Source organism: Lepisma saccharinum, chromosome 27 (assembly GCF_977018435.1).
Source record: "Lepisma saccharinum chromosome 27, izLepSacc3.1, whole genome shotgun sequence".
Taxonomy (NCBI): Eukaryota; Metazoa; Arthropoda; class Insecta; order Zygentoma; family Lepismatidae; genus Lepisma; species Lepisma saccharinum.
Window position 1 is genome coordinate 45,587,393 of NC_139255.1, and position 17,957 is coordinate 45,605,349.

The 17,957-nt window shown below is 38.5% G+C and overlaps 1 protein-coding gene across 3 annotated transcripts in view; it reads right to left on the reverse strand.

Moving 5' to 3' along the window:
* Vps35 (Vacuolar protein sorting 35) overlaps positions 1-8,719 on the reverse strand; it is an 87,969-nt gene extending 79,250 nt beyond the window's left edge. Inside the window, exon 1 of one of the 3 annotated variants that reach the window (XM_083112992.1) lies at positions 8,631-8,719. In XM_083112992.1, the coding sequence (XP_082969118.1) occupies positions 8,631-8,633 (3 nt within the window). In that variant the 5' untranslated portion in view covers positions 8,634-8,719. Of the gene's footprint in view, positions 1-8,330; positions 8,394-8,425; positions 8,445-8,630 lie in introns of those variants that run through there. The other 2 variants (XM_083112993.1, XM_083112991.1) reach the window with 2 other exon arrangements.
* Positions 8,720-17,957: the final 9,238 nt, after the last annotated feature.

Here is a 17,957-nt window from a genome sequence, read left to right on the forward strand (position 1 = left end):
ATAATGTAGGGGCATGGAACGTCTGGAAGGGGGGGCAAGGATGACCACACCTCGAAAACTAAGGTCAACCTAAAAGTATATATTTCACAAGTATAATTAGATTTGAGTCATAGTAATTTACATTAATTATTATGTAATGGGGACGCAGGAATGTGATAATTTCAAATTCAAGTGGTGTTTTTAGAGGGGACAGCATGAAAAAAATACCTTTCTTGTCCCTTTGTGGAAAAATCTGCGAACGTCCGTGATTAGGGGGCAATTCCCCCCCCCCCCCCCCTGGCCCGTGCGCACGCCTATGACCAACATATATGGAATAGTTTATAACATCGAGTAGCAGGATATCTCTCCTGTATGGTGCTGTAAACTAGGGAAATAATGACGATGTTTTGTAGTAGTGCATAGCTATTCAGCCTGTTGCGACACATGTGCAGAACAGGCGGAAGACATTCTTGTGTGTTTTCTGCAGTTGGTGGATTATCCTTGGTGAGATGATTTTGATGTTCTTTCTTTTCTTAACGTAATAAAAACGTGTCTTGCAACCTAAGGCGTCGTGCTTTGTGCTCCGCCTGAGGATGAATTATATGATGAAACTGATGAACGGACACTCACAAAGAGCATCCATGCCGGGATTCGAACTCCCGGATGTGCTAACCACTCCATCACAGAGGCCAGTGCTAATGCACATGAATATCACTCCAAGTTAGTCATTTGGAATCATTGGGAAAGTCGTGTAGTTAGTAAAATGTGTACTTTTAGCATTTTTGATACAATTAAAACTATTTACAACCAATGCATATTACTCATATTGAACCGGAACGACGAATTTGTGAATTTACTACAGGACTTTTCAAACATCCGCAGATAAGGCTAATACAGTTCATATCTATCATAGTTATCCTGAAATACACGTATGTCAGTTTTCACGTAGCTTACTAGTTTCCAGATATGCTTGATTCTGTTAACTGCTCACTCCTATTATTCATAGTTGCGAACTATCTCTCCGGATCCGAGCATGCATGTGAAAAAGAACTGAATCACTCCGCTCCGGAGGGCTCCTTTAGTACCACCGCGACCTAGCTCCGAAACCCTGCCTGCTGGCAATCGTATAATTGTCAGTGATGTTCTCTCCATCCTTTCATCCTTGGGTTCGAGTCCTAGTTGAGCCTGCATTTTTCACTGAAAATTCTACGTAAGTTATGGTTGTAGCGAAATCCGGATTGTCTCCGAAATGGGGAGATTACCTCCGAAATCCGGATTCTCTCATTTTTCCATCGGATTCCCGAATAGTAAAAAAAAATCTGGATTTGGCCATCTCTACTTCACACGACTTGCGCGAACACTGACCTGCTCATGTTTAAGTGGAATTATCAGTGTGATAATTCCTAGTAATTCAGACTTCATAACATTCTGGTAGAAAAATGTGCAGAACAAATTCTCGAGTTAGTAACCTCAAAGTTGTCTTTTCGACAGCATTTGCTCTTTTTTTTTAACTTCGGACGGAAATGCATGGTAAAAAAATCAGAATTTTCAGTTTTCATGAGATAATTTGGAAATGTGTTTACAGGACAATAATACATCATCATCACTGGCACTGAGATATGGATCTCATACAAAAATAATTTAAATACACGAATACAAGAACAGGGGAAGAACACAGAAACGAGCACTGCCGGATCTACAAGCCGCAAGACCCCACAGTGCGGGGGTGGGGGCAGGGACAAGTAAGTCTCTAGAAGGCCCTCAGTGATTGTATAGGTAGCACATAGTATAGGGTTCGTATATGCGTATTTAAAAACTAAACTTAATTACTCAGGGGTTCAGAAACGAATACAAGATATACAGGTAACGGCAGTGGCGTCGAGGGGGACAGTCGGCCCCCACTTTTCGCCACTTTTGTCCCCCCCACTATGCTAAACCGTACAGTATCTACAAAGGGAAATATACTGTTCCCCCCCCCCTCGGTTTTGGAACCCAATCGCCGCCACTGGGTAAAGGTAAAGTTAAAGTTCCCTGTGCATATAGCACCGTGCCATGACGTCCACTTGGAACACACCAATGTGTTTATATATGAGTTGTTGAGGGACTTTTGAATCACCCTCTAGGCTCTTAGATGTGACTTTGTCAACATGAGATCAAGCACTTCACACACACACATGCATTATAATATACATACAGACACACAAACACACACACATATTATAAATAGAGCGTAGAGGGTATGTTTGTGTGTGGTAGGTTGGTAGAGGGGAGCCTTTGGTCCGTTGTTGATCCATGCAGATCTGCAGCTGCCACCTCCAACCACGATTTTACGTACAACACGTTGTAATAATCTTGCGATCTTATAAAAGCAGGAAATGTACTTGAACATTGCAATGGCCTTGCCCTAAGGGAAGTTAATTTTCGATCGCAAGGCGTCTACCGTACTATAAAAATCTGGGGGCTACAGGGAGCTTATATCTGTTGTTGGGGTTTCATCCCCCCCTAACCTCCTTGTAGCGCCGTCCCTGGCTGTATGTATTTTGTCCAATGAGTACAAGCTAGCAAAACTGTGAATTTCAACAAGTTTGTAGATAATTCTGCAGCTGTTCATAAAAACAGACGTGCGCGTATTTTATTAGTTTCTTGCTGTGGTTCATTTTCCCATTTCAGCAAAAAAGTATTCACACTCTTTGCATACGGTGAGTAAATGTGGGAAAAGGAAGAAGTTCCCCCTTAATAGTCTCACTTAGAAATTTAGTGCAGAGGAATCTAATAACCGTTCTTAAACAACATTATGCTTTTATAGAAATAAAAGTATATACTATTTTCAAACCTACGAAAGTTCCAAGTAACTACATAAGGAAAGGGTAGTGAATTACTTCCTATGTAATTGGACTCTCCCACTAGCAAATTTCTTATTAACACCTCCACATATTTCATTCTTAAGTTGTATTATCTGTATGTGTCTGCAGAATAAATTGCCCATATATTGCACATGAATAAATTATTAGTTCTTTTGAATTTGCGGTACTAAACCACGTTTATACGTACATTAGTCTTTGAACGACAGATATGGAAAATAAAGCGCCAGCAGAGAACAATGGTGCCACTGAAGTTGAAATTCATCTAATAAAGTGATTTTAGGTGGGTCGGGACACACACGACCCTGTTTTGTTCCCACCAATGTAATAAAAACAGTGAGATGGAATGAGGGCTTTATTTCGTCAGCTGAACTCTTATCAAGGCCCTTGCTCCCCATAATCGAAGGATCTGAGACAGAAATAGTGTTATTTGTCGTATATCCAGATAGTTGATTGATTTGCTTTATTTTACTTCGCTTTTTGTGCCACTTTTGGCCAATTTGCGAAGATGGGGATGAGTGATGATATGATGAAATATATGAATGGACACTCACAAACATCCGTGGCCAAGCCGAAATTCGAACCCGGGACCCCTGGCGTCTTAGCGCGATGTGCTAACCACTCCCCCACGGTGGCCGGCCTCAGAAAGTTGAAAGTGAATTAAATTTTTATGGTGTGTTTTGTATGGTCATTATCAATAGTAAGTCTGTCATATTATTCCACTAAATAATGTCTTTGGAAAAGAAAAAACAACAAATAATTAATGTATTTTATTTTACATAAGACCTATGCCTAAAAGTATTTTTGTATATGATGACACAGAACTATCTTATGTTGTGATTTCTGACTGTAATATGTGTATGTAATTGGTGATAAAATAACGCAGTAAAGTATTAAGTAAATATATTTTATCCCCCTACTTACAAATCATGAAAGGAGTCAAATTCGAAATTAAATTGAACGGACGTTCAAAATTTTTAAAAATAGCACTATTTCCATAACAGATCATCAAGTATTTTTTACCATTGACCCTCAGGAATATCTCAAACTTACAATGAACGTTCATTGAACTTATTTATGATCGACAGCTAAAAAGTCATTCATTTGCATGACTGGATGCATGGATCCACCACCAGATAGAATTTACACAATATTTACCTAAAAACTTTGGGTAAAGTCACCTTCACCCTAAAAAAAATTCCTTGGTAATGGACTTTCGTGTTCTCACAACAAAAAAAAGTTATAATTTGGCACAATTTTTCTTTCGCGGGCAAACCTTTTGTAAAGGTATACTTCAGTCTGTGCAATCAGCCCTTCCCATTTGTGAACAATATACTGGGGAAATCCACCGTCCTTCACTGTTGTCATTGCACTACAACCCCATCGTGATTTAGTATGAGGATATCGCGTAGTGAAGAACTGTTTACAAGCATCGCCCAAACCATTGATTCTCCCCCCAAAACCTTTCCCTGCCTTCTTTTCTCTTTTCCTAGCTCTCAGCATGCGGTTTTCTTGCCACTTGAGGAAGACTGGACGATTGTGAAAGAAAAAAGGAACGGGAGAGGGGGGGGGTTCATGAGGGGCGCGAGCGGTACAGAGGGGGAAACGGCTAGCGCGACCAGCTTCGAAAAGTCGAAGTTAAAATTTACATACATTGCTCTGTACGTCGACAAACTACAGACATTCTAAAGAAAATTATGTAAGATCAGTTTCATTTCTTTGCTGTAGAACAGTAGAAGCTTTCTTGTTCTTTAAAATGTTGATTTAAGTTATTACATATAATTGGCGAGCAAGTGAATTTTACGAAATTGAGATAAGAAAAACTACGTAATAAATAATGTATTTAAAAAAAGGCTTAACGACATAACAAATTTCTTATTTGATCTTTAACTCAGTAAAATTTAAATGCCACACACTTGACTGTTCGAGCACAGAAGGTCAACGCAAGAACCTATTTTTTAGGTATCGTCACCAGCGGTGATACGGGCTCTTAAGAGAATTTTTTATAAAATCATAAAACAATCGGAACTGTTACAGAATTATTAATGTTCCCACTTTAAAAAAATAAAATGTGTGTTTATTGTATAAAAAGAAGATAAGAATTTACAATACTGGACACTTCCGTAATTTCTATCCTAGTTCTTTTAGCCACAAAATATGTATTCCTGATGAATTATCTGAGGTTAACATCTGGGGGTGACCTGTAGAAATTGTTCATTAATGTGTAGAAGTTGTAAAATAAGCTTCACAATTTCCTCAATCATTCTCCGTATACAAGCATCGGAACAATGTTTGTTGATTCGGAACCATGATTCTTGCATGATTACCTCCACAAACCATGCACGATAAGGTTAGGTTAGGCAAACACAGTTAAAAAAAATTAAAAAGGGATTACGACATAAACAGCCAAAATTACATAATATTACGATTTTTTTTACATGTTTCCATGATTCTTGCATGATTACCTGCACGCACCATGCACGATAAGGTTAGGTTAGGTTCGGTTAGGCAAAGACAGTTAAAAAAAATTAAGAAGGGTTTACAACATACACAGCCACTACGTGTCGAACAGATGGTTTTCGATTTCAGGAAACAAAAAGCGTGTTTGGAAACACTGACACGGTGTTACGTCATCGAACACAGGCAAATAGCAAGGAAATGGCAGCAATCGCCTTTGCGTGTTGGAAATATTTCTGAGGAAAGAAAAAGGAATTCCAGGTCAGAAAGCTTAAACGATCAAAGAAAACACCTTCACGAACATCCGTAACGTCAGAGAAATTGATTAAAGTATGTAGTTTCAGTACCAGTTTCATAGATCGGACACACATTAAAATCGGATATTTTGTGTTTCCCATGTTTCGTACTTACCAGTTGTATATAGAGGAACATAGTTCAAGATGCCATTATGCTTTTACACTAAAACAAACTCATTTTTTCACATTCTGAGTGCTTTTTTTTTATTATTACTTTCTTCGCTTCCGAAACACACAATATGGCGGGCACATCTTGACTCACGTTGTGGGTATCCAGTGTTTCAACCTTCTGCACCGAAAAAATACCTACTATCGTGTTCGTCACTGGTGGAAATTGTACATTATGCACGGGTAGCTGACGTATAGTCTGGGTAGCTGATGGATAGCCCCACAAACCATTTCCAATAAGGTTAGGTTAGGTTTGGTTACGTTAGGCAAGCATAGTAAAAAAAAGGAAACACTGACAGAGGCTTACGTTATCAAACGTACGCAGCATCCGGTTGTCGTAGGGCAAGCAAATGAAAGCAATGGAAATTTTGCGTCGGTGAGATATTTCTCTTGAAAAATACATGATTTCCGGGTCAAATATATTCCACGATGAAAGAAAATACCTCGACGAACGTTGTAAACCTTGGAGAAACTCATTTCCGTAAGTAGTTTCTTGTGTAAAATTGAAGAAATGTGTCTCCGATGTATGAAACTGTTACCGTTTCGGTACTAATTTACTATCCTTCGGACACATTTATTTATTTTTACAGAAGAAACTACTTACCGTAATTAGTTCCTGTAGCATTGTCGAACATCAGGAAGGTGTTTTGTGTGATTTGGGAATGTTTCAGAGCTGAAATTCATGTTGTTCGTTGAAAATTAATTCTCCGACGGAGATAGCGTTTGGCGCGTACATCTGTGTATACCATGAAGTTCGTACACCTTCATACACCATCACCTTCATACACCGTCGTGACGACTATCATGACGTGTCGTGATTGTGTTTTGTTGATATCCAGTGTTTCTAACTGCCTGCGTTTGCGAAGAGAGTTAGAACTGTGGATCGAGGGTTTGGAGAATGACGTGTGGTGGGTGTGTTGTAAAGTTTGTGCCGGGTGTGGACAAACCATTGGCGCTAGCCCCACGAACCATTGGCACGTGGATAGGTTAGTAGGGCCACGCAAAGGTTTCAATAGTGAAAAAGATAGCCCCACGAACCATTGGCGCTAGCCCCACGAACCATTGGCGCGTGGATAGGTTAGTAGGGCCACGCAAAAGTTTCAATAGTTAAAAAGATAGCCCCACGAACCATTGGCGCTAGCCCCACGAACCATTGGCGCGTGGATAGGTTAGTAGGGCCACGCAAAGGTTTCAATAGTGAAAAAGATAGCCCCACGAACCATTGGCGCTAGCCCCACGAACCATTGGCGCTAGCCCCACAAACCATTGGCGCTAGCCCCACAAACCATTGGCGCTAGCCCCACGAACCATTGGCGCGTGGATAGGTTAGTAGGGCCACGCAAAGGTTTCAATAGTGAAAAAGATAGCCCCACGAACCATTGGCGCTAGCCCCACGAACCATTGGCGCTAGCCCCACGAACCATTGGCGCTAGCCCCACGAACCATTGGCGCGTGGATAGGTTAGTAGGGCCACGCAAAGGTTTCAATAGTGAAAAAGATAGCCCCACGAACCATTGGCGCTAGCCCCACGAACCATTGGCGCTAGCCCCACGAACCATTGGCACGTGGATAGGTTAGTAGGGCCACGCAAAGGTTTCAATAGTGAAAAAGATAGCCCCACGAACCATTGGCGCTAGCCCCACGAACCATTGGCGCTAGCCCCACGAACCATTGGCGCTAGCCCCACAAACCATTGGCGCTAGCCCCACGAACCATTGGCGCGTGGATAGGTTAGTAGGGCCACGCAAAGGTTTCAATAGTTAAAAATTGGTTTCGAAAAAAATATTCGTAAATAGATCTGATTAAGTTTGTCGACGGGCATTTCTTGGGTTCCGAAGGTTGAAACACTGCATAACAATTGAAAATCGAGAAAAAACAAGGGCGATGCGTCATTCCTACGCGTTATTATTTACGAAGGTGTCCGCGCCATGTTGTGTGTGAGGCAAACGGAAAGGTAGGAGGAAGAGGTAGTCGTAATGTGAAAAATTGCTCTTACTTTCATCAAAACAACGTCAATACACGTTCAGGAATGTTCCGCGAAGCAGATACGTAAGTTAGAATGTCAAAAATTTGGCAAAAGAGAAGCCGGACGCGCAATTATGTGGGAAGGTGTACTCGCGATATTGTGTCTCAGGCAAGGAAAAACACCTACCAGAAAGACGTTCTGGTAATGTGAAAAATTGCAATTAATTTAATCAAAACAACGTTAATACACGTTCAGGAATGTTCCGCGAAGCAGATACGTAAGTATCAATGTCAAAAATTGACGAAACCAAAAAAATAGAGGTGTCCGAAGGATAGTAAATTTTTACCACCGTTTCTTCTGTAAAACTGAAGAAATCCGTTCGGGCGATACTACATATTTACTAATATATGTTTAAGAGGAGACGTCCAATGAGTCCTTGTTTACATAAGCTCTCACTCCAAGTAACAGACCCACTCTTATTACTTTATACGGAATATTTGGATTCTTTGCCCTTTTTGCGAGGTCAATGTGTACTGTGCGGAAAGATAGGAACGACTACGCCTACTTGTATATCATATTAAATGTCACGTTGAGAAACCAAACCTTTATGAATTGCAAAGCGCCCTGTTGAAACCATGATTGCATATTAATAAATCTATGCTTTCTTAATTTCTTCCCTTTTAATTTATAATACTCACCTTGTCAGAGGAAAACAGCTAGTTGTACGCTGTAAAAACTCCGACTTGTTGGGTATAAATGGCACTGTTATAGACTCACTATTAATAAACTAGTGATATATTAAAACAGTACCAGAATCAGTATGGATTATTACGGTGGTTTTATGGGTTGAGATAGCAGATTTTCATTACATTTTATGTGTTTTCTAAATAATACAAAACTTACCATTCTGCCGTCGGTGGATGGGAAATGACGTCATTCAAGATGGATTCGTTTATCCCACAAACGTTCTTTGAAAGGCGCCTCCAGGAAGTGTCTCACTTCTTGCCATCGACATGACACTTGCTGCGCAACGGATTTTTTAGTTCCAGTTTCTACGCTGTGATGTGCGCAGTGATGTGCGTCTACGCGTAAACAACGATAGTCTACGTTCTACACGTACACTATTTTATACACGTAGATGACGTAATCTATGTAAACAACATGGCGAAAGGTGATAACTTAGCAAAGGGCGCCGTGGAATTAAAAGAAATTATACTGCGTATCAGTTGCTGATGTGTGAGGAGAACTTTTCATACGCTCCCTTCCAAATTCCAACAATTTCTCATCTAGGAAATAACCTAAGATATGAAATATTCTAGTGTTTTATGGAATAAAGACTAATTTTGCCTCACGACTGGCATCTGTTGTTTCTTTTGCATACTATTTATCTTCTTCCTTAGTTGATAATAGAAGAGAAGTGAAATTTTGTTGTAAATAGGATTCTTTTCAGTTCGTTAGGAACGAATACAGTTGAAAATGTCACTTTTTCTTCATGAAACCCTTGAAAATTAATTTTAATGCAATTTAGATTGTCTATGTAGTCTATGTAAATTACAACCCAATGTAATCTACGCGTAGATTACGTGTAGACAACGCATGTAGACGTAAACTTATAGTCTACGGCACATTCTACACGTAGATTATGAGTAGTGTAATTGGCCCTATTATAAACCCGAGAAAGTATGAGCCCCCCTCTGGCAGATTTGCCTACACTTAAAACTAGCTCAACATGCACATATGAGCTTTTTGCTCAAGTGTGGAACCCTGTCTATTCCAAGATTTTTGTAAAAATGCCCTCGGGAATTTCCTGAGAAAGTATGACCCCCCTCAGATTGATTTGTCTACACTTACAAAAGGCACTTCTGTGACATTGTTGTCCATAAACCTGTCAAAAATATGCCCCTCTTGATATTTTTTTTGCCCACACCTAAAACTACGCCAAACGTATTAACACACACACACCCACCCACACCCACACACACACCCACACACACACACACATATTTACTTCCGGTTTAAGTTCAATTGGACACCAGCCTCAATTTGTTTATCTAATATTAAAACAATGTAATATGCAGAGACTTTCTAGAATTGCTCTGTGACTCTCTCATTTCTTACATCATAAACATGATTTTTCACCTATGAGAATAACACTACATATAGTGTCATCAGGGAGTGTATTGTGGAATTCACAGATAATTTTAATGTTTGTCCTGTCATTAACCACAACTTGTTTCCTTTTTGAAGTGTTGATGACAAACATGGGTCTCTGTGCTTTGAATTCATCTGGTGTGTAATACATGTCAGTATTGCCAGTAGTGACCCTTTTGTATGCTGTAAATGCTTCATATAATTTAAGGAAATCATCCTTGGACATGTCTAAATTATAATTTTCTCTAGGAAATACCTCATTTCTGCCATTTTTAAGATAAATGTTCTTGATGTTCCAGTTATCAAATCTACTTGAATTTTTTTCCTGATTATTGTGTCTTCCAGTCTGAAACAGTACCACCACAAAATCCGGCATGTCATATTGTATACTGGAGAATGAATTTGTAGCATCAAACTCATAATAAGTACCAGCGGCAGGCTTCTGTACACATTGATATGTATAAAATTGTAAAGGTACCTGTGGATTTTTTATTATATCAGCTTTGTATTTAAGAGCATAACTGGCTTCATATTCAACAACTGGGATTCTTAGCTCCATAGTCTGAATAATGCATTTGCCTTCATCAGGTAGGGTATTGGGCAGAGCTTCCCCTGTAGAGTATAATGTGCTGTACCTCATCAAAGCATTATTATCATTGGCAGCTCTTCTAAATGTGATTCTTAAACCACCCTTCCACATAATATCTTTGTAATCTGAGAAGAATCCTGGCAACAGGCGCATAGGGAACAGCACTGTGTGGCTCTTGGATAATATTTTATCACCAGCCTCAAATCCACCTATTTTGTAGTAAGAAGCCTCGGTTTTGGATAATTTTAGTGTGGCCAAAGCTGTGGAGGTAATGCCGGGATAATCCACTCTGTTTATAACAACACCATGCTTTCTGATCTCAATTTCAGAGAACAGATGCGGCACAAAATTATCTACCAATCTTATATTTGAATTTGCCGGATAATCTGTTCCATCGAGCTTTACAACATCAAATTTGATGTATAGATCTGCTCTGTGGGGGTGTATAAAGCCATCCTCTACATCAAGATCAACCTCAATTTCTGTGTTGGGTTGATTTAAATTTGCAAATGTCCTCCTGTTTGGAGGGAATGATTGTAGCTCATAACTCTCAATATTTTCCAGTTTTTATGTATGTATTTTTATTTAAATATTAATCTCTATGATTGCAGTTGTTGTGGCTCCAGCAAAATCAACTAATTCTTCTTTTTCATTAGTGACCATCAACTCAATGTTATCTATTCTATTATGGCACACAGGAAAATATAATGTTGGGATGGGGTGTAGATGATGGGCTCCATAAATTCAGAATTAGGTTTGAATGATGCAATGATGCCAGTTTGTTTGTGAGTGCCTATGCCATTTGATTTGGTGATCATACCCTCGGCCACATTACAGTGAATATTCAGAGTCTCTATGGCTAAGAATTTAGGTATATTAATAGCAGTGTGTTTGATGGCTGGTTCAAGTTTTGTGTTGTTCTCAAAGCCTAACAGCTCTCCTATAGTACCCAGATCCACTGTTTCTGTAGCAGATACAATCTCTACTCTGTGAGTGACAGAATTTTGAGTTAATACTATACCTCTGGGTAATTGAGCATTTAGAGTGGACAGATTATATTGCCCTGGAGTGATGACAATTTTTTGATCCCCTACTGCAATTTTGTTGTTGTGGTGTGTAATATTAGGGATCAAGTACATGCCATAAAATGCTCTGAGAGCTATTGTTTTGGGATACACTATATCATCATGTAATTTGAGTTTTAATATTGAATTTTGGCTGGTGAGATGGAATACCCCCATGATGTTTTAAATACCACAAGGCCTTTTGAAAATCTTCAATTGATGGTTTATTTATTTGAGACATATATATCTAAGAACAGAAAAACACAAATGTCCACAATTAACATCTTTGAAGTTTTGAACACGGGCATTATTGTAATAAAGATTAGCTGATTTTAGATATTTTACTAAATTTTCAGGTGGAACACCTCCAAATGAATCAAACACAAATGCCTCATTTTTTAAATATTTAAGATAACAGATCCAGTGAGTGCCCTGATTTTTGTACTTATCCAAATTAACAATGCCACACTCTTTGTTGAGTGGTTGTTCTGGTAAAGAATCAGACATGTACACACCTCTAAAATTTTTGATGCCCAGTGGCTTGATTAAAGCTTCAATATCTTGGTTTGTAAGCGACTCTTGTTTTTTTTAAACTTATTCATGGCTCTCTTAACACCTTTGCCTTCTTTCTCCATGGCCAGTTTATGGCGCTTCAATTCATCTAATTCTGCCCTATTCTTCTTGGCATCTATTACTGTTTTTGCTATGGCAGCTGATCCCCCAGCCAAGCTCCCAACAGCCCCAAGTGCTGCTAAGATGGCCGGGATAGTAAATATGAAACCCCCTACATGTGATTTTTTCCTGGATTGCTGTAATTTTTTTAATTGGGGGTACTAAGCAACAATTTCATACCATGGCCCTTGGCAATACAAGAATTTTTTTCTTGCGCTGCTTTTTGGTTAAAAGGCTATCAATAGTTTTAAGAGATTTAAGACCTGCATAAGGTATTTGATACATAACACCCTTGGCCTTCATTGTAGGTTTATTATATACATATTCACAACCCCCACCCCGGTTTTTGTTTGGTGTTCATAGCTATGGTGGTCCCCAATGCTGCTATTTTCTCACTCAAAGAAGCATCTTTGCTTACAAATCTACCAAATGCAGCCTCTTCTAATTTCTTGTCTGCAACATGTCTCTTGTCAAGATCAGAATGTGTGTTGTATGCTATGTCATGGTCTCTACAAGCAGCATCTAGGGGATTAACACCAGGATCACCTCTGTTTAATCTATGGTCCAATTTTGTACCGGGACCACAATACTGATAGCCTGGAATATGTAGTTCAAATGGCAGCTTGTTTATAATGTCATTAACCAACCCCCGGCCCTCAGAAATATTCCAAAATTTAGGTGGTAAAGTATTAATAATTTTTATAAGATATCCAATCCCCTTAGTGTCATTCACTATAAAATTAGACAATTTTGTGCTTATCATGTCCATAATTCCAACCTTTTCATTGTAAAAATTGTGGTTGCCAGCATTTTCCTCCCCAGCTATCACCAATAACCTGTCTACAAGTTTCCTGACATCATCAACCCAGACAAATTCTTTAGGCAGGGTGTTGTATTGTTTGATTCCACTGCCAGTCTTAATTTGTGACCATATGGGCTTGATTAAGTTGTTGTATTTTGCTCCACTGCTAGACTTGACTCTTTTTTGTGTGGGATCATTGTTCTGGTATAGAGCATCTGATTTTATTAATATTTCTTTGTAGTGTTCATAGTCTTGATCTGTATAGTTGCCAGGCCTCTTCCTAGTCATCAGTTCCCACAACCCAGGTGTGCCGGGATATTTAACAAAACCACCTTTTTCTCCAAGATGAGATTCTGAATATACAATTAGATCATCTCCCATAAATGTTACTCTGAAATTGCCAATTCTATATATGATGCTACCATCACGCTCTGTGTCGGCATATAAGCCAAAGACCTCATCTTTGTTGTCTTTAGGTGTGCTTAAATATTTTTGAGCAAGAAGACCCAATTCAATAGGATCCAGAGTAGCTTCAATTCTTCGAGGAGCAACAGGACTAGGTGTATGAATACTGGAAAGTGGGGTGATTGGATAATCTAATATGTTCCTTGCAGCTACAGGTACAAGCTCTGTGATCAAATTTTGGTTTTGCTCTGTAACAGTTTTGATATTTTTACCTAATTCACTAATAGCATCAATAATAGGCTGTTCTGTTTGTTTGTGCTGTTCATAAATTCCTCGGTTCTGTGATTTCCATCCCTTAAATCTTTTTACAAGATAATCTCTTAATTTAAGATCATCAATGATTGGCCTTTTCATGGTTATTTATATATGTTTCAATGTCTAGAAAATTGTTGATTTTATTTCTGTATTTGCCACTATTGGGTTTTCTTGTCATATCAATTGTGACAAACCCATAACTGTCCTGGTTCCAGCACCTACTGCAAAACTTGGAAAAATCATTGTAGCTCAAGTCCCCACCTACATATTCATCATGTATGTGTTTGAGGTTGGTATGATCTTGATGAAACACACATATAAAATTGCTGTTGTCTCGGATCAGCTGCTTCAGTATTTTTGAAAAAGTCTGTGCCAGGTAGAAGCAATCAATGTTTTTGTGTCGGCCCTGTGTAAAGAAATTTCTAACCTTGTTTTGATTATCCAGTACAATGTCATCAAACACAACAACAGAATTATCGAGACATTCATGGAGTGGCTTAACATCTGATTCAAAAGTGGCAATATCCAATCCATCATATAGCTTCATCAGCTGCTGATATTTTAATTGTTCCAAGCTCTTAGAGAAAACATACAAGTGCCTGTTTTTCCAGTCTAACCAGTTGGGTGCCAATAAAAAATTATCAATCATTAGTGTAGTTTTACCACAAGCCGATGGCCCAACAATAAGACATCTAATATTTTCAGGCAGGAACTTGCCATTTCTCTTAATCTGCTGTTCAGGTTCTGGCAGCCTTTTTATAACATCCCAGGTGCTCATATTATCACTTTGTCTGCATCGATCCAGCTGTGTTCTGGAAGTCCTAGCCATTTGACAAATAACTTGTTGCCTTTTCTGCGGATGATTTTTTCTATGAGATATGTGTCAGGCTGTTTAGTTTTGCTGAGTTCTTCTTCATAGAATCTGCCTTTGAGAATTTCTCCTCGGTGATATTTTATTATATATGTGTTAAGGGTCCCAGGTTTAACTTGAACCACTGTAAATAATTCAGTGCTCCAGTTTCTTGTAAAGCCTCTTTTGAATAAGTGCTTATATTTGCAGATTCTTACTTGATCACCCACCTTGTATTTGGCCTTTCTTGTTGTTGGCTGGTATCTAGGATAATAAACAGTCCTGATCAATTTTTGCTCATCAGATGAAGTTACTTCAGAGGGTTTCATGTTGATTGTGGAATGGACCGAGTTGTTATATTTATGTAGAAGTTCTGGAAGAATATTAAGCCATTTATAATTACCTTGAAGTGTAAATTGTTTATACATAAGATTTTTTAGGGTTTTGTTGAATCTCTCTACAATTAAGGCCTTGAGATCACTGTAACTCGAATAATGTTGTATTGACTGGCTTTTAATAAATTGTTGGAACACAGAATTATAAAATTCTTTGCCATTATCTGTTTGCAAATAGCGCGGTGATCTTCCACTCTGATTGATGATTGTCCTGAAGGCTTCTGTAACACATTTTCCAGTTTTGGATTTGAGTGCCACAGCCCAGGCAAATTTTGAAAATGTGTCTATTACAGTGAGTAGATACTTATAGCCCTTGTTGATTTTGTCTAAGTTTTTCAGCTGTCCACTTGCCATCTCAATCAAGTCGCTCTGCCATAAATCATCTATGCCTTTTGTGACTACTGGCAGTCTCTTATAATTATGTCTGGCTTGTCTGTGTAATTCATCAACAATAATTTGTCTAGACATAATATGAAAACAAGAATATTGCAACTATGGGGTGTTCAGCAGCTGATACTACAGGATTTTCTAAATATAATTTGTCTCCTATTTGTATATGAAATTCCAGAGAGCCATCATCTTCAGCATAAGATGTTTCTAATGTATTGGGATCTGTAAAATCCTCTAACTCTACACTGGTGATTTTTGGTTTATTATCAGCATTTGTTATTGATAAGGTAGGGTAGTGGTGTGCCTGTGGTTGAAGCCAATATTTGATTTTGATTGGTCTGAGTGTGCCCCCAACAAAAAACTGGTAATAAAATTGTGCAGGGGACAGCATATATATTTTGCCACCTGGTGTAAATGGTGAATCATATTCTTTGTTGGGGATGCTGTACAATTCAAGAATTACTGTATGTTTTGGATTCTCAATTATGCCTGTTATTTCTTTTTCTGCTGTAAGCAATCTGCTTGTTACAGATTCAAGGTGCTCATTAATAGTCCTAACAACATCATCATGGCCTGGCTTGATTTTTATGTCCACAATAAGTTTCTTGTATTGTTGCACAATCTCTTGAAGCTGGGTGGCAGAAACAGACAGAGCATATGCTTGATTGGATTCCATGGTCCCTAGCTGTTGCTTGATATTAGCTACAATTTGTTGCAAATTTTCAATAACTGCCAATTTTGAATTTTGAGCAGTAAGATCATGGACCTGTCTTCTGATATCCTCAAACAGGGCATGCAGTTCATTAATATGTTGATTAGATGGTAGAGTGGCCACTGTCTGGGTAAGTTGTTTGATCTCTGTCTGGATATTTTTGATATCTTCTGATTTCAATATGCGATTCACTGCTCTCTTAATATTTTTAAGTTCCTGTGATGTAGGCAGATTTGATACAGTATTTTGCAAAGATTCAAGTGCCAATTTCACATTATTTAATTCAGATGCATCAGCCACATTTTGCATAGCATTTTGGAGCAGGGCTATATCTGCCTGAGTGGGTGTTGATTGTTGTAAAATTTCAAGTTTTATTTGGATATCATCGATCAAGTGATGAAAATGAGATAGTTCAGATTCAGTGTTGAGGTTTTCAAGCTTTGTGATCTGTTGCTGGACACTGACAAGTGTGTCTACAATACCAGGCAGGCGGGATTCTTGTACATTTGTCAAATCACTTTGCACTGCTGCTATTGTACCCTCAAGATGGGTTATGGTACTTTGAATTTTTCCAAAATCTTCATATGTTTCAAGTTGCAGCTTGATGTTTGCAACACTCCGAGTTATTGCACTCAAAGCATCAGAAGATGGCAAGTTGTTCATAAAATTTTCAAATGTCTCAATTTTTTCTTTAACCTCGGCTATGGCATTGTTCAAGGGGTCCAGATTAGGTATCTGGAGTGATTGAATCTGTTCTTTTAGAGTGGAAATCACTAGATCAAAATCTTCTTGTGATTTTATGCTTTTGACAATTGTTTGGAGCTGTGCCTGGACCTTATTTATCTGCTCTTCCAATTGCTGTTTCAATTGCTCAGAGTCGGTGGCGTGGGTCTTAAATTTGGCTTGAAGAGCTGCTACAGCTTCTTCTAAACTTTGAAAATTATCCAATGTTGCCAGGTCAGTATATTTCTGAAGCAGCACTTTGAGTTCTGAATCAATTTTAAGAAGAGGGTCCATGCATTGTGATTGTAAATTTGTAATTTCTAGTTGAAGACTGGCATTGAGTGTGGTTTGTAAAGCTTGTAAATCACTTCTTAATTTCTTGACTCTGACATCAAGCATCAGAATCTCATCACTGTGATCTTCATGCCTTGTATCGCCAAATATATCATTAGGCATTTTTGTTTTAGTGGTTATTTATTATTGAATATCTGATTCTTAATTCTATAAAAAAAGGTATAAGCTTGTCATATGATCCCGGGACCTCAATATATAAGCAGTCACCAGCAGAAACAGTATATACAGTGCCAGAAATCATGTTTGAGTGCTTAATTCTATAAATATTTCTCCCTACTGAAATCTTGACATTAGCCTCAGGGGTTGTAATAAATTGCAATTGACCACCTACAGGTAATTGGTAATGATTTAAATTATTGTTAAATATGTACAATGTTTTACCTGTTTCTTCATCAACATCTGTAAATATGCTGTTCAGATGAATAATTAACAAAGCACTTAGTTTAGATATTATATCAGAAGAGGGTTGTGGTGTTGGCAGGTCCATAATAGCCTGTTTTTTGAACCCAAATAAGTTCATAGGCATGTTTATTTATTTCAAATCATGCTCTGTAATTGGGCATTGATTACCACTTTTCAAATCACAATGACCCCATGGTAGAGTATGTATGCCACATGACAAAATGCATCTCTTATCATCATGTGGGTCCAGAGCCACTTTTCTTACAATATTGCTAGTCAACAAGTGATCCACACACTGAATTCTATTTTCTGATGTTCGGATTGTGCTACATGATTTGAGACAATTTTTGTAATCTTCAAATTCAAGCTCTTTGTCTACAGTCACTCTGCCAATACCCTTGGCCTT